General features: G+C 46.5%; 1 protein-coding gene across 1 annotated transcript in view; it reads left to right on the top strand.

Annotated features, from left to right (window-relative positions):
- Positions 1–18,711: 18,711 nt before the first annotated feature.
- LOC103275661 (pre-mRNA-splicing factor SYF2) overlaps positions 18,712–27,218 on the top strand; it is a 10,080-nt gene continuing 1,573 nt past the window's right edge. The window contains exons 1-6 of the mRNA XM_008073063.1: positions 18,712–18,768; positions 18,992–19,099; positions 21,932–22,057; positions 22,522–22,639; positions 23,500–23,590; positions 25,852–25,950. Of these exons, the coding sequence (XP_008071254.1) occupies positions 18,742–18,768; positions 18,992–19,099; positions 21,932–22,057; positions 22,522–22,639; positions 23,500–23,590; positions 25,852–25,950 (569 nt within the window). The 5' untranslated portion in view covers positions 18,712–18,741. The remainder of the gene's footprint in view (positions 18,769–18,991; positions 19,100–21,931; positions 22,058–22,521; positions 22,640–23,499; positions 23,591–25,851; positions 25,951–27,218) is intronic.

Below are 27,218 nucleotides of genomic sequence, written 5' to 3'. Positions count from 1 at the left end.
GGTCCGCAAGGAGGAGCTGTGCTGGAACTAGAGGGCAGGGGCCCAGAAGCAGTGCTTTGTGGAACATGGGGCAGCTTTGGGTGGTCACAGGGCAGAGACGCCCAGGTGGATGCCATCTTAGAAGTCAGAGGTGCTAAGGTGATGCTAGGCCTGAAATCCCACCCTTCGGGCTCCCAGTCTTGGTGTTCCAAGGTGGGGGTTTTATGAGCATTTATTTCTGAAAGCAAAGTTGGGATATGTGTTGGAGAGTGGGGAGAGCTATCTACAACATTCCCTGGGGGCTTGGACTCCAGGAGGAAAAAGACTGCTGGAAAGAAGGAAGGAGGGGCCTTGAAAAGAGTTTATGCTTCGTGCAGTCATGCTGGGGTGGGGCCAAGGGCAGCCCATTTCCCTGACACCTCTGCCCACCAGGTGCTGTCCAGCTAGCTTCCTTGGATTTTTTTTTGTGGTGCTCCCTGGGAGGTCGGCTGGGAAGGCATGTGGACCTGGATGGGGTTGGGGGCCTTGGACCTTAGGTACCCTAGTGTCTACACTGTAGCTCCAAAGCAGTGACTTGAACTTATACAAGTTCATATATACCCATTTTATAAAATAAGTATTATTATTCTCCAACACAAGTAGAAAAATAAACAGAAGGAAATGGCTAGAGTCATGTAGGATCAATACATTGCACTCACTGTCCAGGATGCACATAAGCTGCCAAGGCCCCAGCATGGACAGGGCTGGGGTGGAGAAAGACTGACTCCATTGGGGAGGAGTCCCGGGCAATTCAGCCTCCTCTTTGGAAGGCTGCGTGTCCCAGTTCCCAAAGCAGCATTCCAAGACCCAGTCCTTCATGATGCCCAATGCTCACCCCTGCCCCTCTTCAATCCTGGGACTACAGGAACCCCAAGGATTCGGTTCTAGGAAGGGAACAGCAGGATCTACAGGGCCCATCCTGCCTGCCTCCACCCCTAAATCAGCTCCAGGAGTTAGGATGGAGCTGCCACCTCTTGTACAGACTGTCCGTGTGCTGCCTCAGGGTCACCAGGGGCAGCCATTTCAGCCTGGCCCAACCTCTTTCCTTCGTTCACTAGGAAATAGAAGGAAGGTGGGACAGGCCTTCTACCATCTGGGGGACCCCCATTCTTGGGGAAGACAGAGGAGCCTTCCCTGAGCAGCATCAGAGAGCAACCCCAGGAATGCCTGATGCAGGTCTCAAGATTTCAGCCCAGAGAGAGGATCTTCCTTCTAGCAGAAGGATGGAGAGGATGACGGAGATCTTGACCCGTCTTGCCCATGCACATGGCAAAGGGCAAGTTCACATTCTCCTTGCCTGCACAACCTTTAGACCACCAGAGTTGCTAAATATTGACTTAAACATCGGTTTCTCTTCCATATTTACTCAAGTAGCCCCCTCCTTGAGTTTGTTTCCCTCTGTCTGACTGTTTTCATGAAAGGCTGCAGATGGCAGTTTGTTGGATTTGAATCCTAGGAGGGTGGTTGGGAGACAACCCAGGGGACATTTGACAATGTTTGGAGACTTTTTAAAACAAATTATGGTCTCACTCTACTACCCAGACTGGAATGCAGTGGCATGATCATGGCTCACCACAACCTCAACCTCCTGGGCTCAGGCCATCCTTCCACCTCAGTCTCCTGAGTAGCTGGGACTGTAGGTGTGCACCACCATGCCAGGCTAATATTTATTTTTTTGCAGAGAAAGGTCTCACTATGTTGCCCAGGCTGGTCTTGAACTCCTGGACTCAAGCAGTCCTCCCATCTTGGCCTCCCAAAGTGCTGGGAATACAGACATGAGCCACCACACCCAGCCTGGAGATGTTTTTGAATGTCACCCGGGGAGGGGAGATGCTGCTGGTATCGATTGGGTAGAGATCATGAGCGCCACTAAACATCCAGCAATGCCAGGAAGGCCCCCATCCTAAATAATTACCTGACCCCAAATACCAACAGTGCATATGCTGAGAAACCCTGGCTTAGAAGGATCACCCCTTCCTCCTTCTCTTCCTTCAGATCTCAATTTAAGTGTCACCTCCTGAGAAAGACCTTAGCCAACCGTTCTCTCTTCAGTCTTACTCACAGCCCATGTTGTTGGAAAGTTTTCTTTCCACAGATTTATAGGTGTTGTGTGTTTATCTATTTGTTGTTGGTTTGATTCTTTTCTGTTTCCCCCATTGGGGTCTAGGCTGCCAAGTGGGGGAGACTTCAGATCATGCACCACTGAATGCCCAGGGTCTTACAGGTAGTAGATGCTCAATAAATCAATCATTGAATGAATGGCTGGTGAAGAAACAAACCCGGATAATTCTAACTCAACCAGAGCCCTTGCATCCCTGGGTGAGCACAAAGGCCCTTCTCCCACCTTGGTCATACCATCCCCCACTGCTTGAAAAAGGCCTCCCTGGCTCTTGCCAGCCATATTTCTTCTTATAGTCCAGCACCAGCTGCTCCAAAATTCTCACTCTAGTGCTGGAGGTCAGGATATTTTTAAACTAGAAGAACTAGCCAAGCTGGTATTTTGTTTTAAGTGGTGGAAAAGGAAAACTAAGATTTGTTTTTAATCATTGGACTTTCAAATCTAAGAAGGCATGATGCAAATCGCAAGTTAGTATAAACAGTTGCTGCCCGCTCAATGAAGAGAGGGAGCCATTCCTCAGAGCTTATTTAAACTGGATACATGGCAGCTATTTTTCATCTCTCCTCTTGTGCAGCTTTTTCCTCAGCTCATGGTCTGGGGAGATATTACTGGGCAAGAGGAGGATGGGGGTTAGTGAGGATAGGAAGGAAATAAAGAGGCTGGGGACAGAAGGTGCTCTCAGCCATCAAGTTGGTGATTGGAAGCATTGCAAGACGTCAGGAGTAGAGCTGATGGTCCACTAGGACACCAGAGGATTTTATCTGGGTGAAAACTTGATTGTGAGCTTTATACAGGCAAGAAACCAAAGAATAGCTGGAGTCAGGTTTCTTTTCCTACCCTCTCTATGCAGCATTCCCTGACCTCCCAGATGTTCAGGTCAAACTACAGAAGAACTTTTGCAAACCTGCTCAAGAAGGAGTGGCCCTCCCAGCTTTCCACATACCAACATGTGTACTGTCACTCCTTAAGGGCCCCCGTATGCCAGGCCTTTGGACCTGGCTGTAACTTGGCTGAGGGTAGCATTCAGGCCTTGTGGGGAAGCCATCCCAGAAGATAAATGATTTCTCTCTAAGCAGGCAGATTATCACATAGTATCATGCACAGTCTTTCTTTCTGCATTTTCCAAGTTCCCTAAACTGAATGGAATCTCCTGTAGGACACTGAGAGACTATCCACCAACTATAGCCCAAACGATTGGGCGTCTGAAAGTTTCTGAAGCCTAAGTTTTAAACCTATGTCTGCCTCTTAGAAGAGATCTTATTTGGAGAGTTCAGCTTCCTTCTCTGGGCCTGGATCCTGCTTCTGTGAAAGGAGGGGAGGCATGAGAGAGTCACTCAGGTCTATCTCAAGTGGCAGCTCAAATGCCTTGAGACTGTGTCTGTGATCACTGGGACGGCATGCCATGATCAATTAGCAATGTCTGCTGATAGTACAGAAGGTGGCAGTGGTGGTGATAGGTATGTCATGTATTTGTCCTCTCGGGACCAGATCTGCATCTTTCTAGGTCTTTTAGATATTGACCTTTCTAAATCGTTATTCCAGTTACCTGGTTGAAGACAAAAACTCAGGTGAAAACCTAGCTGACCCTTCTGAGGGTGTGGCATCCTATATAATTTTTTCACTGGTCTCCAAGCCACCAACACACAGCAAGTTTGACCTCTCCATTGAAGACACTATCACCAGAGGTTTCCCTTGTGGTGTCCATTTCATATGCATGGAACCAGGGTCAACCATGGGTCCCTAGTTAGGGCCTGGGTAGGGAATTTAAGGCATGGGGGAGGGGCATGGCTCAAGGTTTCTGGGCTCATCTTTTCCTAGGCTTTATCTTTCCGTCTCCTACAGGTGGTCTGTGAATGCTTGCAGTTGGCTCTTTTCTGTGGGCCAGTACATTGACTTTACTCCTTAAGACCCATAGAAGATGTCAGATCACCTTCACAGAGGTCTATCTTGTTGCAGATTTGGAAACCAGACCAAGAAATCTTGGAAAGAACAGCCTCCTACTGGTCTTTTAGAGATTCAACCACACAATAGTTCTGATAAGTCCTGCAATCCAGAAACAAATTTCATCTTGCTTTACCTAAACACTTGTAATGTATATTTTTCCCCCAACCCTGTCAGTAGTGCAACATCTAGTCTTTCATGGAATAAAATATCTATGGGACACATTTGAGAAACAAGGTCTTATTCAGATAGGGGATTTCCTGGGCAAAGCCCCATTTTCTCCAGCCCAGTCCTCAGTGGTGTAGAGGGCAGCCAGCTCTGCCTGGTAAGACAAATCCTTCCTATTCTTGGTGTTAGGAGTTGCATGACCCCCAGGGAGCAGGAAGGAAGATCCTCACCGACAAGGCTCACGGGAACACAGGACCCCTGTAAATCCAGGGTGAGGAAGTGAGGGGTCAAACTTCCCAGAGCAGGGGTGCCAGAAGGACCCAGGAGGGGTTCTGCAAGTCCAGACACCCATTTCCTGGAAATCTGGCCACCACTGGCAGCCTGTCAGTCTGAGAACACAAGTGGAAGCTTCTGCGCAGACTCCCACGAGGGTCCCTGCCTGCCCCTCTGACCTCCATTCCAGGACTTCTGCCTTTTCTCCCCGTCTCCTGGTCCCAGGTTTCAAGTCAGCCTTAGAGGATGAGATGGTAACATCCCCATGGACAGCTGGACATGAAGCCTTCAATGTAGGGGTGGAGTCCTGGGAACAGAAGAGCCCCAAGACTCATTTTTGAAATGTCGATCCTGCAACCTAGCAGGCTGGTTTCTGTCCCTGTACCAGAGTTGTGCTGTAGACGCAGGGTGAGGGGGCCCTATCTCCCAGGACCATCATGGGATTCAACAAGCCTGGCACACAGTGAGGGTTCAGTGAGCAGCGGCTGTTCAAGATGACAGCTGGGACACTTGATGCAATGACTCTCTTTATGAACCATGGGTAATAAACCTGGCAAAGTCACTGATATGGCATCCACAACACAGCCTGGCAAAGGGAATCCCAATACCGCCCAGCCCTGCCAACAGAGCCCCTCTGACTCCTGTGCTGGGGCCTCGTTTTTGCCTAGAAACTCTCCCTGTCTGCATGTGTAAATATTCATTGGGTACCTACTACCTGCCAGATACTATCGTGAGTGCTGGAATATAGATAAATCCATGAGGTCACTGGGACTGCTGATCTACCATCAACTTTCTGTCCCTCAGCTGGTTCCAAAATTAAACTGCCTCGAGAAGGGAGTCAGTGATGTGGGTGGACCACAGTGAGGATCACTGGCCAGAGAGGACACAGGCTGCTGTGGCTCCCACTTTCTGTAATTGGCTGGAATTGGCTGTCTTTCATTGCCCTTGGATTCAGGGTGATTCCCTGGCAGGGATGCAGATGAGGTCCAAGTGGGGTGGGGTGGGAGGGGGTGGGGCTGGAAGCCAGGCAGAGTGTTCACGCAAGCCTGTCTGGAAACCTCTTCCCATCAGAGGCAAAGCCAACAGAAAGCAGCAAAACATGGCTCACTGAGGTCCCCACCAAGCAAGAGCATGCATGACATGAGATGCAGTGTCACCATCCACTTCAGAATGGGCTGGGAAGCACTGTCACATGCCAGACAAACCATGTGTACATGGGCTGCCCCTTCACCCTTGGGGCTGGCGTCCAGGACTGCTGGAACTCAGTAATGGGATGTATTCATCAGGGAAGCACCTTGATAATCATGACAGCCATGTCTGGATCCTCACGGCCAAAAGCGTCTGGAAAAATCTACCTCCAAGGGAAACTGGGGACTGCCAGGGAGGGACCAGTTGAGACTAAAGAGAAAGTTCCTTTAAGGGAGTTACAGGTTGAGCTGTGTTCCTCTCAGTCCTCCCCAGCCAAGAAAAGATATATTGAAACCCTAACCCCCAGGACCTCAGAATGTGACCTGATTTGGAGACAGGATCATTGCAGATGTGATGAATTAAGATGAGGTCATGCTGGCAGATGACTAGCGATCTTATAAGAAGACAAAGACACACAGGGAGAATGCCATGTGATGACTGGGGTGATGCAGCCACAAGCCAGGGAACGTCAAAGGTGGCCAGCAAGCCATCAGAGTTAAGGACTCCCCTATGGGTTTCGGAGGAAGCATGGCTCTGCCGACACTTTGATTTTGGACTTCCAGCCTCCAGGACTGTGACGAGATATTTCTGGTGTTTTAAGCACCCCCTGAAATCAGTGAGTGATAATTCATCACAGTAGCCCTAGGAGGCTGATACAGATGTGATAGTGGCCTGGCTATACTGCTGGCACATGAAAACAAGCCTGCAGAGGATGCAGGGGTAAAGTGCAGGAGGGCAAGGGATGAGGGCAGGGAGAGTACATCTGGGGACTCAAGGTCGAGAGTCAGGGTAGGAAAGCAAGCCTGGGATGGGAGTCAAACCACAGAGCCTTAGCAATCTCAAGGGTCTTCGTTTTGGGTTGAATTGTGTCCAACCCAAATTCCCATGCTGACACTCAGCAACCCCATATGGAGATAGTTTGTTAAAGAGTCACTTAAATTAGGTCAAGAGGATGGGACCCTAACCCAAGGCAACTGGTGTCCTCATATGAAGAGGAAGAGCTACCAGGGATGTGTGGACACAGAGGCAAGGTCCTGTGGGGTCACATCCAGGAGGCAGCCATCTGCAAGCCAAGGAGAAAGGCTTCCCCAGAAACCAGTCCTGCTGACGTCTCGATCTTGGACTTCCAGCCTCAAGAATTGTGAGAAATAAACTGCTGTTGTTTAAGTCACTTTGTGTGTGACATTTTGTTATGGCAGGTTTAGCAAACTAATTCAGTCTTAAATTCCAGCGAGCCCATCATGCCCTGGGGCCTGCAAGTCAGATAGTCAGCATCTGTTTGAAACTCCGAAGACAGGGAGCTCTCTACTTCCTGAGGCAGCTCACTGTGCTTGGGGGCAAGCTGTTAGAAAGTACTTCCTCCACTGAAAAAATTTCTCTCCCCCTCCAACTGCCACCCTGTCTCCTGCTCTTCCCTTAGGCGCCATCAACAAGTCAATTTAGTCTTCTATAAGACGGGTCTCACTATCAAAGGTTAGCAAAAGGTCAGTTAAAAGGTCAAAAGTTAGTAAAGGGTCAGATTGCAAATATTTTTGACTTTTTGGACCACATCATCTCTGTTGCAAATGGTCAGTTGTGATGTTTAAGCACCAAAGTTGCCAAGGCCATGTGTTTATTGACATGAAATTTGAATTTTCTAGAATTTTCATGACATGAGATATTATTCTTTCTTTTCCAATTAAAAATTTAAAAACCATCCAGTGGGGTGGGTATGGCTCATGGGGTAAAGACTGCTGACCTCAGTTCTAGATTCCTCCAGATAGCAAGATGCCTGGGCTATGTGAATACCACTTCCTCCAGGGTGTTCCATCTTAGGTGATCAACCACGGGTGGGGACAAGCATTGTGGGAGGTTAGCATACAAAAGTCTAGGGATCAACATCTGTCAAGGGTTCCTGTTGCCTGAGGATCCAAGGCACATGGGGGGTGTGGGAGGTGCTCTGTGGCAAGACAAGACTTTTCTCCCTGAGTAGTCAAAGGAAAAGCAGGACAAAACAGATCCAAGTGGAGACTTTGAATTCCCAGCTCAGCTCTGAGAATGGAAACACATGCAGATGTCCCCACTGGAGGGCAAGAGGCCCTTGGTTTTAGAAAAGACCTATGATCCAGAGCACTTGGGTGGAATTCCTGCGCACATCCACGTGCCCTTCAGAGGAAGCAGGGATGTTTCTCTCTGCAAAGTCAGGGCTTCCTGGGGCGTCTTCTCACTGTAGGTTGGTCCCTCTGGGAAGCCTGTCTATAGAAGGGTTTGCTGAGAGCCAGGCACAGACAGGAATAACTCACCGTCAAGCCAGTGACGTGTGCTGGGCACCTGCACACAACAGGGTTGGGACAAGGGCACACACACAAATCTCTGTGGATTGTGGAGAACAAGTTACAAGTGAGGCTGGTAATGGTGATGGAAAAACATACAGCCCCCTCCTCCTCCTTTTGCCCTGTATGAGTGACCAAAACCTCCCCTCAATACTTTATCAGTCAATAAATATGAAAGGCAACAAGGAGAGCATCTGTGTGGTTCTTACTGGACTTAAGTGTGTACCAATTACAGCTGGCCCCTAAACATGTCAGGGGGTGTGCTGGGCAGAGGGGGTGTCAGGTGCTGAAGGCCTGGAGTCCTGCCTGGCGCAGCAGAGATAGAGGTGAGTGGGGGGCAGAACAGGGAAGTGGGGGAAAGATTGGGAAGGCAAGAGTGGGTGGCATGGACCCAGGGATGGACCCAAAGAAAATGGTCCACAAAGGGGGGCAGGGAAACAGTGACTCCCTGGACTGCTCAGGCCCTGTCCTTAGTCCCAAACCAGTGCTCATGAACAAATGCAAAAAGTAGCTTTTGGAGACCCCACTGGGTCTTGCCAAAGGCTGTGGTTGGACATTTAGTTAATTTTGGAAACACAAGAGGCAAGAGAGAAGGTTCCCAGGTCCTGTGGGCATTTCAGCTTTAGAATGGCTGGACTCTGGTTGTCTCTTCCCTTCCTTATGCTCCTTCTCGGCACTAAGGTTTTTGACAAAGTCTGGTGTCCGTGAACCCCAGAAGTCCTGGTGGGTTAAAGAGAAGTGAGTGGATGTGTTTCAGGCACTGAAGAGGCCACTAGGCAGAGCCAAGCACAGGTCCAGGGCTGGTGCACAGAGTGGCCAAGGCGCCTGCAAATATGTGTAAAATGCCTTCATGACACACACATGTTGTACCAAGAGCCAAAGTGACAGATCCCCAGAAGAGAATTTCTACTTGGGAAGAGCCCACGTGGAAACTTTCAGTCCCCCGTCCCAGAGAGGAGGGAGTGTTGGAAAGGCCATTCAGGAAGGCCCTTTTGGGAGGCAAGGGTCTCCCCTTGGCCAGGCTCTTGGGGCACATGGCTGTGCTCATCATTTTTCCCAGCTTGGAATTGGACTTGGCCCCTAGAGACTGAGCCAGGCTGTGGACCACCCAAGGCTGGGAAGAGGTCCCTGCAGGTCTTTCTGGATTTTGAGTGTAAGCTCAGATTAAGTTTTGACGTTTCAACCCCTCTCCCTGGCTCCCTGGGAGAGAGATGCCTGAGTTAAGTAGCAGCTACCAGAAAACTGAGACTTGGGCAGTGCCCAGAAGGCCAGAGGGGCTGTGGGCCACCCGAACATCCTGTTTGCTATCCAGCTTTCCCTATGATCTCTCTGCTTGGGGAGAGATTTTCCCTTTTGTGTCAGGTCACATCAATGGGGTCAGGGATTTGGGGACATGGACAAATGATGAGGGGCCTTTCATTTCCCCTCACTGCACGCCTGGCCTGCTTCCAGCATCCTTTGTGCAGAACACCTAGGGTTTCCTCAACATGGCTGGAAAAGCCTTGAGTGAGGGGAAGGAGGGAGGGGAGGGGCACGAGGGGGCATGAACAGATAAGGGGACACAGACTCTTCATGGGGAAGCCACGCAGGGACTCAGCACCAGACTGGAGTGGGGAGTGCAGAACTTCAATAAACAACCTCCCCAGTAGATCTTTTTAAGTGGGAGGGACAGAGAAATCCTTTGCAAATAGGTTACCATGTGAGCAACTGTGTACCCCAACACAAATATCCAGAACCCGCATCCAAGGATGTACAAGCTGGGGGTGGACAAGCTTAACTGCAGGAGTGGCAGAGAAGAAGGGAGGAAAGGAATGCCCTGGAACTCCCTCAGAACCCTCCTTCTCAGGACCCAGACTTCAAGGTGGTGGTGTCATGAATGACAGTAAGGAGCCCCCAGAAGTCACCTTGGTCTTCCAAATGACAAAAAGTGGATCAGTGAGGAGAAAAGGTGCCACACTCTCATAGCACAAGAGAAAAAGGTAGAAATGGGGAACTGGCCCCCAGAGAGACCTGTAAAACCATGCAAAAGTGTTGTGCTGTACTTCAGAGATATCTGCAAAAGTGCCACAAACCCTGACATCATGGGTCGGGACCCTGAAATCAGATGTTTTCAAAGGAACAAGCCCCCTGACCCTGTAGTCTTGACTCAGCCGCACCTCAGCCTGTCTCCTAAGATAGCACAGCTGGAACCTACCACAAGGGGACAAGACAGCCTAGGGTGCCCCACTCCTGGGCAGAGTGGCTCCTGCTCATCAAAGTGAAATGACAGGGAACAGCATTGCACATGCGCGTGCGTGCGCACACACACACACACACACACACACACACACACACACAGGCCAGTCCTGTGAGCTGCCCATATCCTGGCCTCTGCAACCTATGGGCTCCACTTTCAACCCCCAGTGCCTTTCTCTATGCCGTTCACCCAGGCTCACTGATCAATACAGCGTCACTCTGGCTGGTCCAGTTCAGTCCTAGCTCAGGGGTCCCCAACCTTGCCTGAGAATAAGGGTGTAAGTCTAAGGTGCAGGGAGGCTTCCGAGTGTAGCTGTGCAGTGCTCCCAGGCCAGTCGCAGTCGTTACCTTCTGAGGGTGAGTCTCTAGCCTACTGAGCTGGCAGAGGACAGAGCAGGGAGGGAGAAGTGGCTCAGAAGCTGAGGCAGCTGAGTGCTGTGCCATGGTCCAAGGGTCACAGCCTGCCCTGGGGAGAGGAGAGTGGTGAGCGGTCCTGTGGCTACAATAACGCGATCCATCGTGAGTCTTTACTTCTCAGGGCCAGGTGGCTTTCAGGTGAACCATTCCTGTCTTCCACAAGACAAAGTGGAAGAGGCCTCTGCTTACAGAGGTTTGCGATGTACCAGGCTGTATGCCATCAGCTGCACATACCTGATTTCACTTAAGCCTGAGGATTGCCTACAATATAAGCTATGGATAATTCCACAGATGAAATCATCAAAGATGAAATCCTGTGATGAAGTCACACAACCTTGTAAAATAATGGAGATCCTGGTGCAGTGGCTCATGCCTGTAACCTTAGCAGTTTGAGAGACCCAGACAGGAGGATTGCTTGAGGCCAGGAGTTGAAGACGCCTGTGCAACATAGCAAGACACCATTTCTACAAACAGTTTTAAAGATTAGCCCAGCATGGTGGCTCATGTCTGTAGTCCCAGCTACTTGGGTGGCTGAGGTGGGAAGATTGCTTAAGTGTAGGAAGTTCATGGTTATAATGAGCTATGATCATGCCACAGCACTCCAGCCTGAGCCCTTGTCTCTAAAAACAAAAGCAAACAAAACAAAACAAAATCCCAAAACCAACCCCCCCCAAAAAAACCTAAAAAACTCTGAGGTTCAGAAAGGTTAAGTGTTTTGTCCAAGGGCACACAACTAATAAGCAGCAGAATCTGGATTCAAATCCATAACCGCCCCACTTGAGCATGGAGCCTCCCTGGCCTAGGGATAGCCAACCAGTGTGTGGTGCTTGGGTGAAGCTCTGTAAGGACTGAAACTGAAGAGACAGGAAGAGGGTGCTGAGACCAGAGTCCACAACATAGATTTCTACTATGAGCAAGGCTGACTGTCCACTGCAGCAAACAGACCTCACTTATTTAGTTCACGTGGTAGTCTTACTCTAGAATACTGTGTGGCACATAAAAGATGGTCAACAGACATGGGCTGAATGAAAAAAATTGAATGAATGGGGGAGTAAATGGATGAATTTGAACCTAAAATCTCAAGCTGCCAGACCGCAAGATTTCTCATCCTCTCGTTTCTCAGCCCACCTCCACAGCAAAACAGAAAGGGAGGCCGCCCTGCCTACTCCTCGAACTGTGAGTTTTAGGCCCCTCTGTTTAGGTAAACTTGTATCCTTTCTTTTCTGACCTCTAAGAGAGCAGAGTTTACTGGGTGATGCTCCAGTGACCCTTGAGTTTTGTAACACTGGCATGCCTGGGTCCTCTCTAACTTGCCTGCACTCTCTCAGCTGGGAAGAGTTTTCTCTTGGAAGAGCCCCCTATTTCCACATGTGGTCCAACCTAGCTCCTGCCAGGTGGCCACAACAGGGCTGCATCTCCCTCCTGCAGATAATGGCTGTGATGGTACAGGGAGGCATCGCCAGGTGCTTCAGCACAGGCCACATGGCACCTACACTCCTGTAGAGGATTCCCTGCTCTCATATTTCAAAGCATGAAGCTGCTGCTCAGAGAGGCCAAGTGACATGCCCACACCACATAGCCATTAAGTGGTGAGAGCTTGCTAATTCCTGTCTGTCTGAGTGAAGGCTTAGTCCCTGGGGAAGAAGAGATTCCAACCTCCAGGTTCAACAAGCTCGGATGGAGAGGGGAGGAATGGAGGTTCTCCAGATGTTGGGCCCCCAGGACACATGCTGCCTTGGGGACTCTCCATTATGGGGTCTCATAGGAAGATCTGACAGCTGGTATGGCCTAGATGGGGTTGGTAGAGATATGTACGTGTGTGTGCGTGTGTGTGTGTGTGTGTGTGTGTGTATTGTGTGTATTGTGTGTATGCGGCTTGGGCATGGGTGTGTGTTCATGGAAGGCTCTTGCGTATGAGTGTGTGTGTATAGATCTGTGTGCGCCCATGTGTGTACAGAGGTGTGTTTGTAGGTGTGATTCCTGTGTCTGCATGTGTGTGTATATCTGAGTGTGTCTGTGTGAGTGTGCACAACCACGTGTGCCCGGGAGCAACTAGCAGGGCTGTGGGTAGCAGGGGCCCCTCTGTAGCCTCATGGGGCCTGTCTTCCTCTCATCTTCTAGACAGATCAGTCATGGAGGTTGGGGAGGGAGTCCCCACAGAGACGCCACGTTCATTATCTGAAGCTGGGTTGCTGATCTCCAGGCAGAAAGAAGGGGGAGGGCAGTGGTCAGCAGCCTCTTCATGAGGAGGCCAAAGAGGCACTTTCACTAGGGAGAAGCTGAGAACCTTTCTGGCCCTGGTGTTCACACAATGGAGAATGCTGGAAGTCGCGAGCTGCCATGAGGGGGATGGGCTGCTGGCCCAGAAGGGAGAATTCCTGAGAGCGGGGCTTCGTGTGGGGGGGTACCTGGATACCTGACATATGGGGGCTTTCAGGCACCACCTCACTGCGTGATTCTCACTACGGGGCACCGACCTTCATCAGGAAGGGACAGGCAATGAGACAGCCATGACAGCCACAGGAACCAAGGCCCCAGATGGCAGCCTCCAAGACAAACCCCAGAGCAGACTCTGAACAGCAATCTGTGGGGAAAGGTGGTGGCTGGGGGTGGTACATGGAAAGGAGTTGGTTGGGCTGGAGCCAAAGAAGTGCAGAGGGGATCAACAAGGTGCCAGAGGCCAGAGGGCAAGGCAGTGAAGAGAGAGGTTAAAGGGGAAGACCCACTCTGCAAACTTCCAGAAATGCCGAGGGTGAGATAGGCGGTGGTTTGCTTTGGCTGTTTTTCCAGCATGTCCATGAGCTTGGTGAAGGCAGGTCTCTCTTCGTATTCAAAGGCCCAGCAGAAGAGAAGAATGTCCTAAAAGAAACCAGTGTGTGGTGGTTGAACATCAATGGTGACTTCTTGATTACCCTTTGGCACCCGTTTGGGTTTGTACATTTGCCCACCCATCTGCTCCATTTCCGTATTTCTTCATCATTCATCCATCCATTCCCCCACCCATCCACCCACCATGCATGCATCTGTTTGCCCATCCATCCATATCAATTCACTCATTCATCCTTCAACTGTCAGCCACCTACCCACCCATGCACCTCCCCATTTACTCCTTCCTTTCTTCCTTCCTTCCACCCACCCACCCATCATGCATACATCTATATGCCCATTATGTCCATCCATCCATATCAATTCACTCATTCATCCTTCATCTGTCATCCAGCTATCCACACATCCACCCATCCACTTACCCATCCACCCACCAATACATCCTTTTGGATTGATAGAAGGTCTGAGATACATTGAGACCAATAATACTTCCTAAGGAGTTTCTTGACATTTTTCTCGAAAGGGAGAAATAAAGGAATCCTGAGATCTCCATCCTCATTCTAATACTATAAAAACCACTTCAGAGTCACAGAAGAGAATAGTTACTTTTGGTAATCTCCTCACCGGAGAAAGGAGACCTGGAGGGAGGTAATCCTTACAAACATACCAGGTAATTAATCCATCTCTGGTTTATCTATCTCCTGATCAAAACAGAGGAATCTCCCTGATGCATTTTAGAGAAAGATTGTTCATTTATACCCAAGCTTTTCTGTTTCTGTATATCTTCTTCTGAGTTGGATAATGCCCTAAACTTACTATGTAGATGCATATAAAATTAGAATCATTAGTATTTGGGATGTCTTAATGAATAACCTCTAAAAATACCAGAAAAAGAGGGATTCATTGGTTCTACCTGACTCAGGATTCCAATGTTAGGAAAAACCTGGCGGAGTGCTATTGTGTCCCTGGTAGCAGGTACCTGAAATTGCAGGCATAGTGCCGAGGCCTTGCCTTCTAAATTTCAAACCATGATCTGACAAGGCTGTGGGGCTTGCTTTTTTGTTCACACTCAGGGAAAGCATTTGCAACCTTAACATACAGTAAAAAGAAAGTCAAGGACTGTGTCTGCTTCTCCCCTTGTCGCCCAGGCCTGGCCCTATTCTAGGACTCACTGAAATTTCTTTTCCCATGCTGATCTGGCTGAGGTTGGGTTTCATGCCTGTGCCCATTTGCCAGATTATTGCCTCTGCTGGTTGGGTCTTGAAAGGCCACTCCTGGCATGGGGTGTATACCAGATTGTGCTGTTGGCAGACATGGTTGTTTAAAGGGGTTATAAAGTGGCATGTCACTTGTGTCCCCATGCCTCCTCCTGAATACACACACACACACACACACACACACACCCAGCCTTCCAGCTGGTCATTTCTCTCCCAATTCCTTCTTCGTGTGGTTGGTGTTTTGCTACCTGGAAAAAACAAAGATTTCTTAATGTTTTAGAAGGCATGCTTATCCCAAGATACCACCTAATGAAACGTTTAATCATGTGGTTAGTATCTCAGATGCTATATTTGTAATTCTAGGAAATTACTGCAAGTAAATAATTAGGAATACAGACAAAAATTCATTTATAAGAATGTTCTGTACAGCATTTTATATATATTAAAAAAGTAGAAATGACATAATTGTTCAGTAATAGGAATTGGTTGTATTTATTATGGTAAATCCGTAAAATAAATTGGAATACTGTATTATTATTATTATTATTATTATTTTTGAGTTGGAGTCTCACTCTGTCACTCAGACTGGAGTGCAGTGGCCACTCCCGGCCACCACAGCCTCGACCTGCTGGGCTCCGGCGATCCTTCCGCCTTAGCCTTCCAAGTAGCTGGAACTACAGGCGCGCTACCACGCCTGGCTAATTTTTTGATTTATTGTAGAGATGAGGTCTCACCAAGTTGCCCAGGTGAGTTTCGCACCCACGGGCTCAGGCAATCCACTCACCTCAGCCTCCCAAGGCACGAGATTACAGGCTGAGCCACCGAGCCCAGCTGGAATACTGTATCGTTATTAAAACATTCCAAATAAGTTTTGTTGACATACAAAGTGCTCAATATATAATTTTAAATGTGGAAACCAGGAATATGAAACTACATATAAAGTATGTTGCCTCTTTTAAAAACCATATATACGTATGATCACGATAATAAAGTAAAACACTGCAAAATGTTTAAAATGGCTAACTCTGGGTAATGATAAGTTTTTGTTTGTTTACTTTTATGCTTGTTTTTTTGAAACATTCTATGGAATGGCAGAAAGAAAAAAATATTTGCGAGTCAGGCTGACTTGGGTTCAAGTTCTGATTCTATTCTATACTAGGGGCACAGTAGGGTGGCTTTCCTGGTGAGTCATGTTACTCTCCCGCATGTGGGGTTCCTTACCTGCCGGATAAGAATAATGATACTATTGCAGTGGAAAAATGTTTACCTGGGACTCTGAATACCAGAACGACTCTATGCTGGAATTACTCTGGGGGACTTACTATATGATTGTCTGTTTCATAAATAATGACATCGGAAGGCATGGAGAAAGGACTGCTCCAAGGCCGTGGGTGGGGCAATGGGCCGGGTGGTGCACAGGTGACAAGGTGAGGTACAAACTGCAGTGGAACCATGGTGAGTGAGACAGGATGCTGGGGTGTAGCAGAGCTGTGCCATGGGGACAAATCTCAGTGCTCAGAGAACAAGATTCCCACTGCACAAAATAGCTGAAACAGCCTTAGGAAATTCTCTTTCTTCCGCTGTAAGATGCTTCATGTAAACATGCATTAAAGAGCATGAAGCATCCTGTTATCCTCTTTACTGGCCAAAGGACGGCACCAAGCCAGCTGTACCTCGGGTTTCACTCCTCAGTTGGCATCTTCCTCCCACCTGACAACCTCATACCTCTGGGGTATGATGGCCAAGGGCTAGGATGTCCAGTTAGATGGTCAGAAAGTTCTCAAGAGACAGTGCTAGATGACTGTAATTATCATTAGAGACAATCACATTTACTGAATTTCTACTTGGCACTAGTCACTATTCTAAACCCATTGCTGGGGGAAGTCTATTAAGCACGTCTTTTTACTTGGAGTCTGGCTGACCCTGAGGGTGTGCTGGAGGTGTGCGCTGGTAACCAGAGATTCTAGTAATGCAAAGATTTGCAACACACAAAGAGGTGAAAGAAGAATTTATATAAGAAAATTTCACTTCCCACAGACAGGAAGCAAACCTACACTCTAGATGAGTAGCCACTGCCCCTCCCCAGGCTTGCCTCTCCCCACCCTCCAGCCTGGCTTAAATCCTCTCCCCTGGAGAATATTGCAATCAGGTAGCCGTGACTGCTGTGACTTCCTTGTTGACCACTTGTGGATGTCTTGGAGACCCTGAGGGGGGTCCTGGTGGCCATGCACTGAGTATACAATGGGTTGATACTGGTCATGCTTGAGAAGTCTGGGTTTCTAAAAAAGACAAATTACAATAGGCTGGTACCAGTCATGCTTAAGGAGTCTTTGTTTCTGAAAAGACAAAGTTGGCAAAGTTAATCTTTTCCTAGAGTATGCATTTCTCCAAGTCACAGTCTTTACTTTCTTATCATTGTGTTAGAGTTTAGGAACACAATAAAAAGTGGATTTCTCCAGGACATAGCTTCTACTTTCTCACCATTGTGTCAGGGTTTAAGAACAAAATAAAAAAATGGCTTCCCGCTCTTGGTCTGTCCTTTCAATATATATTTTATTATTACACCCTCAAAACAGATTATTGCTTCTATTAGCTTCTTGTCTACCCCTCTTGAGTTCTTTATGCAAAACAAAAATATATTTTGGTAACCCTACTTCCCCTCTAAATATAGTATATTATACACATAGTTCTGCACCTTGCATTTCTCAATTATCTTTTGGAAATCTTTCCAAATTAGCATACAGAGAACTGCCCCATTCCTTTTTCCAGCTTCACTGTGTTCTACTCAATGTGCCATAATGTATTTAACCAATCTTCTATTGACAAATATTTCAGTGGCTTCCAATTTTTTGCTATTACCAAAAATCCAAAAACAACAACAAAAACCAGCAAAACCCTGAAATGAATATAAGTCATTTTATACGTGTGCAATTGTAACTGTAGGATACATTCCCATACTTGTTGATAGTTGGGTCAAAATAAATTACTTTGTAGTTTTTATAGATATTACCAAATTACCCTCCCTAGAAAATGGACCAATTTTTAGTCCTGCAAGCAATATATGTAGAATTTATGTTTCTGCAGTCTTACCAACATAGTGTGTCATTGAACTTTTAGATTTTTGCCACATTATTTTCCAGTCCCAGAAAACAAAAACAACTCCCTGAGATTTTGATGGGAATAATATGTATGACATTTATAAACACATTTGAGATACTATTTTGTGATGTTGTTTTTGTGATATTATCTCTTCCAACTTGAAAACAGATTATCCTTCATCATTCATAAAGATTTAATTTTTGTATTTCAAATTCTTTTCTAGTTTTCATGTTACCTTTTAAAATGTATACATAGATATCTTTTTACTTTGGGGATGACTTCTTCACTTCTATGCCTAATAAGTAGTTAGTGCAGAAAAAAATAATATTCATATATTCCTCTTTTCTCCAGCACGTTATTTAGCTTTAGCACTGCAACCAATCCTGGCACTGCTTCTCCTCTGGGTACGTAAGCGTGAACCAGATGAGATGAAGCCGGCTCTCCTCCAGTTGTAGTGCTGATGGGGGAAATGGAAAATGAACAAACAAACAAACAAAAATCTTACACTGTTGAAGAAAATTAAAATCGTGTCAAATGACAGAAGGTAGGTAAGACTTGCTTCTCGGAGGCGGTGACACTGCGGCTGAGTTCTAAATGGAAAGCATTTTTCACTCATGGGTACACAATGCAGAGTAGGTGACTTTCTACCAGGCCCATTTTGATCATTCTTTTAGTCGTGCTCTTCTGAGATCTTCCGTACTCTTTCCTCCTGTCTCACCCCCGCCCTTCCCTTTCCTCTGCGGCCTTCTGCGACTGCGCAAGACCCTGCCCAATCGAGAACCTCTCACCGCTGAAAGGGGCGGGGATTGGTCCCAAGTACCCAGACTGCCCGGAAGGGGCGGGGCTGATTGTGGTTGTCAGCGGGGCGGTCCAAAGGCCGACGGAAGTTCTCGGTGTTGTTGCCGGAAGTGGGAAGATAAAGATTGTGATGGCGGCTGCTACTGAATCCGAGAAGGTAAGTGCGACAGACCTTTCTCCGGGGGTTTTGTTGGTGAGAGTTCCGGGGAGCTGGCAGGGGCGAGAGATGTAGACTAAGCCTAGTGCCGAGCCAGGGAGGCGCAACTGTGGGGTCGGGTGGAGGACCCCGGTCAGAACTGTCGAGACCGGCGGGGACTCGACTGGGCTGTCCGGGGAGAATCACTGCCGGCCCCGTTTGAAGTCGGTCCTTCTCGTCGTAGGTGTCGGTGGACAGCGCAGAGGAGGCGCCCCTCGCGACGGCGGAGGAGCTGGCCGTACAGAAGCGCGAACAGAGACTGCGCAAGTTCCGGGAGCTACACCTGAAGCGGGTGAGTAGTCTCTGAGACCGGCTCACACCTGTTACTCGTCTAGGCCTCTACGCGTTTAGAGGGACGAGGATGCCGCCCAGGGAGCCTGACAGATCCGTGGGGGAGATCAGGATCATCCCCTGAGATGTAAGATCTATCCTGTTGGTTTTCAACTCTGGCACCGCATTGGGACCACTTTGATAGCTTGACAATACACCTTTTCAGCTCCTCTCCCATCCACATCTGATTTATCTGGGCTACTGCCTCCTATTTAAAAAAGTAACAAACCTTGCTTTTCTGACATTGCCCAATCCAGCGCCTTGAACCTTTCCCCCAGTCACCTGACACAAGCCCAAATCCTGGAACTAGCCCCTACTAACACCCTCTCAGTGAAATGCCCACTGTTCTTCATGGTTTGCTTTCTCCTTCAATGCAACAAACTCAACTTTGCTTGATAACAGGTGTGTTCTTGATGTCTTCCATTGGAGAACACTGCCAGAATCAAGAATATGCGGGGGATGGTAGTTGGGCCCAGAAATTCTCAAACAGTTAAACAAACATGATTATATATTTACTTAGGGTGATTGTGCAAAGAACACATGTCTGGAAATTAGGAGAATTAGGAGACATGACTTGTATGAACTGCCACCAGCTTGTGACCTAAGAAATGTCCAACTTAAGTTTTTCTTAAGATGATATACTTATTTTGTTTCATGCAGTTAGGCTTATTTTAAAATAGACTCTTCCTTAATCCTTCAACTAGAAAGCTTTCATTGGTCGTAGTGTAAACTGTTAACATTTTTTTTTTTTTTTTTTGAGTAGGAGTCTCACTCTGTCACCTAGGCTGGAGGGCAATGGCACGCTCCTGCCACTGCAACCTCTACCTGCTGGGCTCAGGTAATCCTTCTGCCTCAGCCTCCAAGTAGCTGGAACTACAGGCACATGTCACTATGCCTCGCTAATTTTTTTTTTTAATTTATTATAGAAATGGGGGTCTCACCAAGTTGCCCAGGCTGGTCTTGAACCTGTGGGCTAAGGCAATCCTCTTACCTCAGCCTCCTAAAGTTATAGGCATGAGCCACCTGCACCCAACCTTGTTAAAATATTTTAAAAGGAGGGGGACTTGGAAAGGGTTAGAGATATCAAGGTAAGTGTTAAAATCTTTGAACACCAGATTGAGGCCTTTTCCTTGAATGAATCCTTTGCACTCGGATGTATCCTCTGAGGGGACATCATAAATCTAGCAAACCATTCAGATGTCCCCTCTCAGGGGACATAAGGAGATTGCTGGTGATTATACAGGACATACTTAAGCCAGTGCAAATTTTTTAATCATGCATGTTTCCTTGAAGTTTCCACTCAAATTTCATGAAAAGGCAAATAAACAGATGGAATATATACTGAGATATAGATAAAAATATCAGCTGGTGTTGCATAGAGAAAGACTGTGTGAAGTGCTTTCACAGTGATGCACAGAGTGGACAATAAATTACATATTATTAATACGGGAGGAAGAAAACAAGACTTCATTGCTCACATAGAAAAACACCAGATTAAAGATATCAAACAAATTACTATTGCACAACATGTATCAATGAAACTGCAATGCATGTCGGTGACTGTTTCACATGTTACCACACCTTAGAAAAATATAAGCTATAAAATTTTGGGGTTTTTTTGTCATAAATATTTTCCTCAATCTCTAAAATTCCATTATAAGCCAAATATCATTACAATAAAATAATTGGTTCCAATGCTATCCTATTTAATATGAAGTGATCCATTTTTCACTGTTTTGTAAAAAAGTTCAGTCCAGTTGCTGGTAGGTGATCCAGAGATATTTCCAAGTGCAGAGTTAAAAGAGAATTGAAAGTAGAATATCACATCATGTGATTTAATATTACTTAATACCATCTAAAGTCACTATAGTATGGCTCCCCCACATTGCAAAACCTTGTTGTGATTCAGCCCAAAGGGACCACACAGCTAAACAGAAGCAAAACTGATAGTAACCCCCATGGCTCTGGAACAGCACACCAGTGCAGTTCAATACATTTTTCTTGACTATATATAAATACAGACCTTATTAAGTAATTCCCTTGTCAAAAATCCCCTAATAGCCCTCTGTTGATTTTAGGATAAAACGAGTTCTGCTTGTTTCTTGTTTTTGTTTTTGTTCTTTTTGAGTCGAAGTGTCACTCTGTCGCCCAGCTGGAGTGCAGTGGCACGCTCACGGCCACCACAGCCTCGACATGCTGGGTTCAGGCAATCTTCTCCCTCAGCCTTCCAAGTAGCTGGAAATACTGGCACGCGCCACCAAGCTCAGCTAATTTTTTTGTTGATTGTAGAGATGAGGTCTCACCAAGTTGCCCAGGCTGGTCTCGAACCCGTGGGCTCAGACAATCCTTTCACCTCGGCCTCACAAAGTGCTGGGATTATAGGGTGAACCACTGTGCCCAGCCTTTTTCTTCCTTTTTTTTTGAGTTGGAGTCTCTGTCACCCAGGCTGTAGTGCAGTGGCAAGCTCATGGCCACCACATCCTTGACTTGCTGGGCTCAGGCAGTTCTTCCCGTCTCCGCCTTCCAAGTAGCTGGAACCACAAGTGCATGCTACTGCACCTGGGTAATTATAGAGATGACATCTTGCCAAGTTGCCCAGGCTGGTCTCGAACCCATGGGCTCAGACAGTCCTCGCACCTCTGCCTCCCAAAGTGCTAGGGTTACAGGCGTGAGCACTGCGCTCAGCCTTAGGTCTGCTTATTAATGTATCCTTCCTGACCGTACTCAAAGAGGGTAAGATCTGTTTGGATATTTTCATATTTCAGCTGACAAACTTCTTGTATTATGGTTTTAGAATGAAGCTCGTAAATTAAATCATCAGGAAGTTGTGGAAGAAGATAAAAGACTTAAGTTACCTGCGAATTGGGAAGCCAAAAAAGCTCGTTTAGAATGGGAACTACAGGAAGAAGAAAAGAAAAAGGTTAGGAACGACTCTGTGATCTTCCTAAGTGATTTATTCAGTCATTCAGTAGTATTAAGACACTACCACATGGTGGTTGAGTATACTGGCTCTGGAGCCAGAATTGAAATTCTGACTCTGCTTGTTATTACTAGCTGCAACACTTTGGGTGAGTTGTTTTACATCTCTGTACCTCTGTTTTCTCATCTGTAAAACAGGGACTATAATAAAATTATTTGAGGTAATTATGAATTAAATGAGTTAGTGCATGTAAATAATTTAAAACAGGCTCTGGAAATTGATAAACACAGTAAATATCATATGCTTGCTTCTTATATACCATAGCAGATACCTCAAAGTCCTTCAAATATTAATCATGATTTTTAAAGTATTGCTTGATATCTGCTGGATCTTTCTTGATTTAGAATAGATCCAGTAATTGCTTGTATCATAACTACAGCTGTCAGCTTTTTTCTCATTTTTAGGAATGTACAGCAAGAGGAGAAGACTATGAAAAGGTGAAGTTGCTAGAGATCAGTGCAGAAGATGCGGAGAGATGGGAGAGGAAGAAGAAGAGGAAAAATCCTGATCTGGGATTTTCAGGTAAAGCTGATCTTTACTGAACTTGTTTGAATGGATGAGGTGAGCATTGCCTTCATTGTTTCTGATTTTAAGAAAGGACCTGTGCCCTGTGCTTCCTTCATGGAGTACTCTCTAAGAGGCCTAAAACCAAGACAAATACTAATATGCATCATTGGACAGAACTTTAAAAAAAAAATGCTGCACATCAGTCAACTGGATTTTTAAATTCTTTTGGTAGAATTAGTCAAGGTGTGGTTTTTTGTTTTGTTTTTTTGAGTCGGAGTCTCACTGTTTTGCTCAGGCTGGAGTGCAGTGGCACACTCACGGCCACTGTAGCCTTGACCTGCTGGACCCAGGTGTTTCTTCTGCCTCGACCTTCCAAATAGCTAGAACCACAGGTGTGTGCCATCATGCCTGGCTAATTTTTTCATTTATTGTAGAGACAAGATCTTGCCATGTTGCCCAGGCTGGTTTTGAACCCATGGACTTAGGCAGTCCTCTCGCCTCTGCCTCCCAAAGTGCTGGGATTACAGGTGTGAGCCACTGTGCCTGGCAGTCAAGGGGTGTGTTTATCAGTGTCTTCAGGACAGAGGCTTACAACTATATTGCCTAACACAGGCTAAGTATCCCTAGTCTGAAAATCTGAAATCCAAAATGCGCCAGAATCCACAACTTTTTCAGCGCTGATGTGATGCTGAAAGGAAATGCTCACTGGAATATTTCAGGTTTTGGCTTGAAGTATAATGCAGATATTCCAAAATCTGAAAAAAAACTGAAATGCAAAACACTGGAGGCCACAAGCATTTTGGATAAGGAATACTCACCTACCATAATTTAGATTTTTCGAAATATATCATCTCTGGTTTTCACTTTGTTTTTAGATTATGCTGCTGCCCAGTTACGTCAGTATCATCGGCTGACCAAGCAGATCAAACCTGACATGGAAGCGTATGAGAGACTGAGAGAAAAACAGTACGTCCTTTTTAATCCTGAGGCGATGTGGATGTATTTCTGTGTGTATGTAAATAAGTATACATGTACACATGTATGAACACTTTAGTGCTAAGAGATAGGTAATCAGCAGTTGCCTAAGAATGGTCTGTGTGTTTTTGTTTTGTTTTTTGTTTTTTTTTGAGTCGGAGTCTCATGTTGCCCAGGTTGGAGTGTAGTGGCACACTCACGGCCACCACAGCCTCGACCTGCTAGACTCAGCCGATCCTTCTGCCTCAGTCTTCCAAGTAGCTAGAAATTCGCCACCATGCCCCGCTTATTTTTTGGTTTATTGTAGAGATGAGTTCTCACCAAGTTACCCAGGCTGGTCTTGAACCACTGGACTCAGGCAGTCCTCTTGCCTTGGCCTCCCGAAGTGCTGAGATTACAGGCTTGAGCCACTGTGCCCAGAGGTCTGTGTTTTGACAGCGCTGTTTATTTATTTATTTTTGAGTTGGAGTCTCACTCTGTTGCCCAGGCTGGAGTACAGTGGCATGCACCTTGACAGACACCCCAGCGTTGACCTGCAGGGCTCAGGCGACCCTTCCACCTCAGCCTTCCAAGTAGCTGGAACCACAGGCACATGCTACCATGCCTAGCTAATTTTTTTGATTTATTGGTAGAGACGAGTTCTTGCCAAATTGCCTGGGCTGGTCTTGAACCCACGGGCTTCCAAGGTGCTGGAATTACAGGCTGAGACACCGAGCCCAGCCTGCATAGTTGTTTATTGTTTACAGTGGTTAAGCTAACTACCTGGTTTTCTTTCTGCCTGGGAATTCTAAGACTGAGTGTTGAGTGGTTAACACTCAGACTATCATAGTTAGCATACATATGGCTTTTGGAGGCAGAATGCTTTACTGCTGGGGTTAGTGAACATTTTCCATGAAGGATCAAAGAGTAAATATTCAGGGGTTTGTGGGCTACCCAGTATCTGTCACAGTCACTGAACTGTGCTACTGGGTAGAAAGCAGCTATAGAGAGTCATAAATGAATGGGTTTGTTTTGTTTTGTTTTGTTTTGAGTCCCAATGAAACTGTTTTCTTTTTTTAAATTCAGAGTCTCACTCTGTTGCCCTGGCTGGAGTGCAGTGGCACGCTCATGGACACCGCAGCCTCAACTTGGTGGGCTCAGGTGATCCTTCCACCTCAGCCTTCCAGTAGCTGGAACTAAAGGCGTGTGCCACCATGCACGGCTAATTTTTTTGATTTATTGTAGAGACAAGGTCTCACCAAGTTGCCCAGGCTGATCTCAAAGCCCTGGGCTCAGGCAATCCTCTTACCTTGGCCTCCCAAAGTGCTGGGATTATAGGCATGAGCCACTGTGCCCAGCCAGAACTGTTTTCAAAAAGCAAATGGTGGGCTGTCTTTTGCCCAAGTTTTTGGAAGAGAATGTGAGGCTGGATGCTCTAATCCCAGCTGTGTTCTAACCCTGGGCCTATGATAAGTCCTTTAGCCTCTGACCATTGACGTCTTCATCTGTAGAATAAAGGTGTTGGAGTAGCTGATTTCTTAGGTCCCTGTCAATTCTGTATTTTTTTCCTAAGGAAAAAAAAAAAGGATCCCGCAGTAAATACATGTACAAGGTGGACCAAAAAACCAAAAAACCCTGGAATTTATTTATAAAAAATTGTGTGTTTATTCTGTCATGTTTAAAATTCAGTCACCTTCAAATACTCTTTGTTTGATGCAATACACCTGTTGAGACTCTTTTTTCCACTTTTGAAAACAGTTTTGGAACTCATCAATTTTCATGCCTTTTAGTGCTTCTGCCATTTTTTGTTTGATCCATTCCACATCAGCAAAATGTTTCCCTTTGAGGACTTTTTTCATTCAGGGAAACAAAAGTCACTCAGGATGAGATTGGGTGAATAGGAAAGATAGGGCATAGAGGTCATGCTGTTTTTGATCAAAAACTGCCTAGCACAGTGTGGGCAGGTGCACTCATAAACCACCCATCATGAAATGGGCAAATGTGTTGAAAGAATCTCCAAAAAAATTCACTGAGGCTGTCCACAACCTCTCACAACAATGCTAGCTGGTATATTGCTGCCAATGGGTTCCTAGAGCAGTTACCTAGCAGGGAAAGCCTGTACTATAAGGGACCCACCCTCCAAAAAATAATTCCATTTTTTTTCTTTTGGGTCCCCTCTCATATATATTTTATCTTATCATCATGAATGATAGTTTATTTGAAATCTGAGCACGTTCAGTGTTACTATAAGTTCATTTTGCTGTCTTTTTCAGTGGAGAAGAGTTTTTCCCAACATCCAACAGTCTTCTTCATGGAACACATGTGCCTTCCACAGAGGAAATTGATAGGATGGTCATAGATTTAGGAAAACAGTAAGTACAAAGGACAGCAATCTAAAATTTTAAATGTGTCATGATAAAACAGACATACAATGTGTAAGTCTAATGTGCTTATAATAAATTGGATAGGCAAATTATACTTGCCCAGCCTGGGCGACACAGTGAGACTTTGTCTCTACCAAAAAAAAAAAAAAAAATTAGTTGGGTGTAGTGGTGCACACCCAGCTACTTAGGAGGCTGAGGTGGGAGGACCACCTGAGCCCAAGAAGTCGAGACTGTGGTGAGCTGTGATATTAACAAGTATAATTTCTTTTTTTTTTTTTTTTTTGAGTTGGAGACTCACTCTGTCACCCAGGCTGGAGTACAGTGGCACACTCACGGCCACCACAGCCTTGACCTCCTGGGCTCAGGAGATCCCTCTGCTTCAGCCTTCCAAGTAGCTGGAACTACAGGCATGTACCACCATGCCCAGCTAATTTTTTGATATATTGCAGAGGTGAGGTCTTTCCTAGTTGCTTAGACTGTTTTCAAACCCTGTGGACTCAGGCATTCCTCTCACCTTGACCTCATAAAGTGCTGGGGTTAAAGGCGTGAGCTACTGAACCCAGCTGTACTTAATTTCTGACCTAGTAGTGGCTTTGGCAATAGACAGCAAGTATGGGTTCAGTCCATATAATTTGGGATGGAGATGCAAAACACTGATGAAATCAATTGTGATAATTAAAGGGGAAAAGTCTTAAGACGATTGCTCATCTTTAAGGGTTTTTACTTTAGCAATCACTCTGCTATTTGATTTGGAGAAGCAAAAATGTTCTAGGAAATGTGCCACATATGTATTTCTGTTTCTTTCTCTTTTTTGTTAGTTTGAGTCAGTGTCTCACTCTGTCACTCAGGCTGGAGTGCAATGGCATGCTCATGACCACTACAACCTCTATCTGCTGGGCCCAGGTAATCCTTCGGCCTCAGCCTTCCAAGTAGCTGGAATTACAGATGTATGCCACCATGCCTGGTTAATTTCTTGATTTATTGTGGAGACAAGATCTCGCCAGGTTGTCCAGGCTGGTCTCGAACCCCTGGGCTCAGACAATTCTCTCGCCTCCACCTCCCAAAGTGCTGGGTATTTCTATTTCTTTCTTTCTTTCTTTCTTTTTGTTTTTGAGTTGGGAGTCTCTCTCCACCTAGGCTGGAGTGCAGTGGCATGCTTACAGCTCCTTCAGTGTCAACCTGCTGGGCTCTGGTGATCCTTCCGCCTCAGCCTTCCAAGTAGCCGGAACTACAGGCATGTGCTACCACACCTGGCT

This window comes from Carlito syrichta, unplaced genomic scaffold, assembly GCF_000164805.1.
Source record: "Carlito syrichta isolate Samal-C Ts95f unplaced genomic scaffold, Tarsius_syrichta-2.0.1 Scaffold315639, whole genome shotgun sequence".
NCBI lineage: Eukaryota > Metazoa > Chordata > Mammalia > Primates > Tarsiidae > Carlito > Carlito syrichta.
This window is presented reverse-complemented; position numbering and strand designations above follow the sequence as displayed.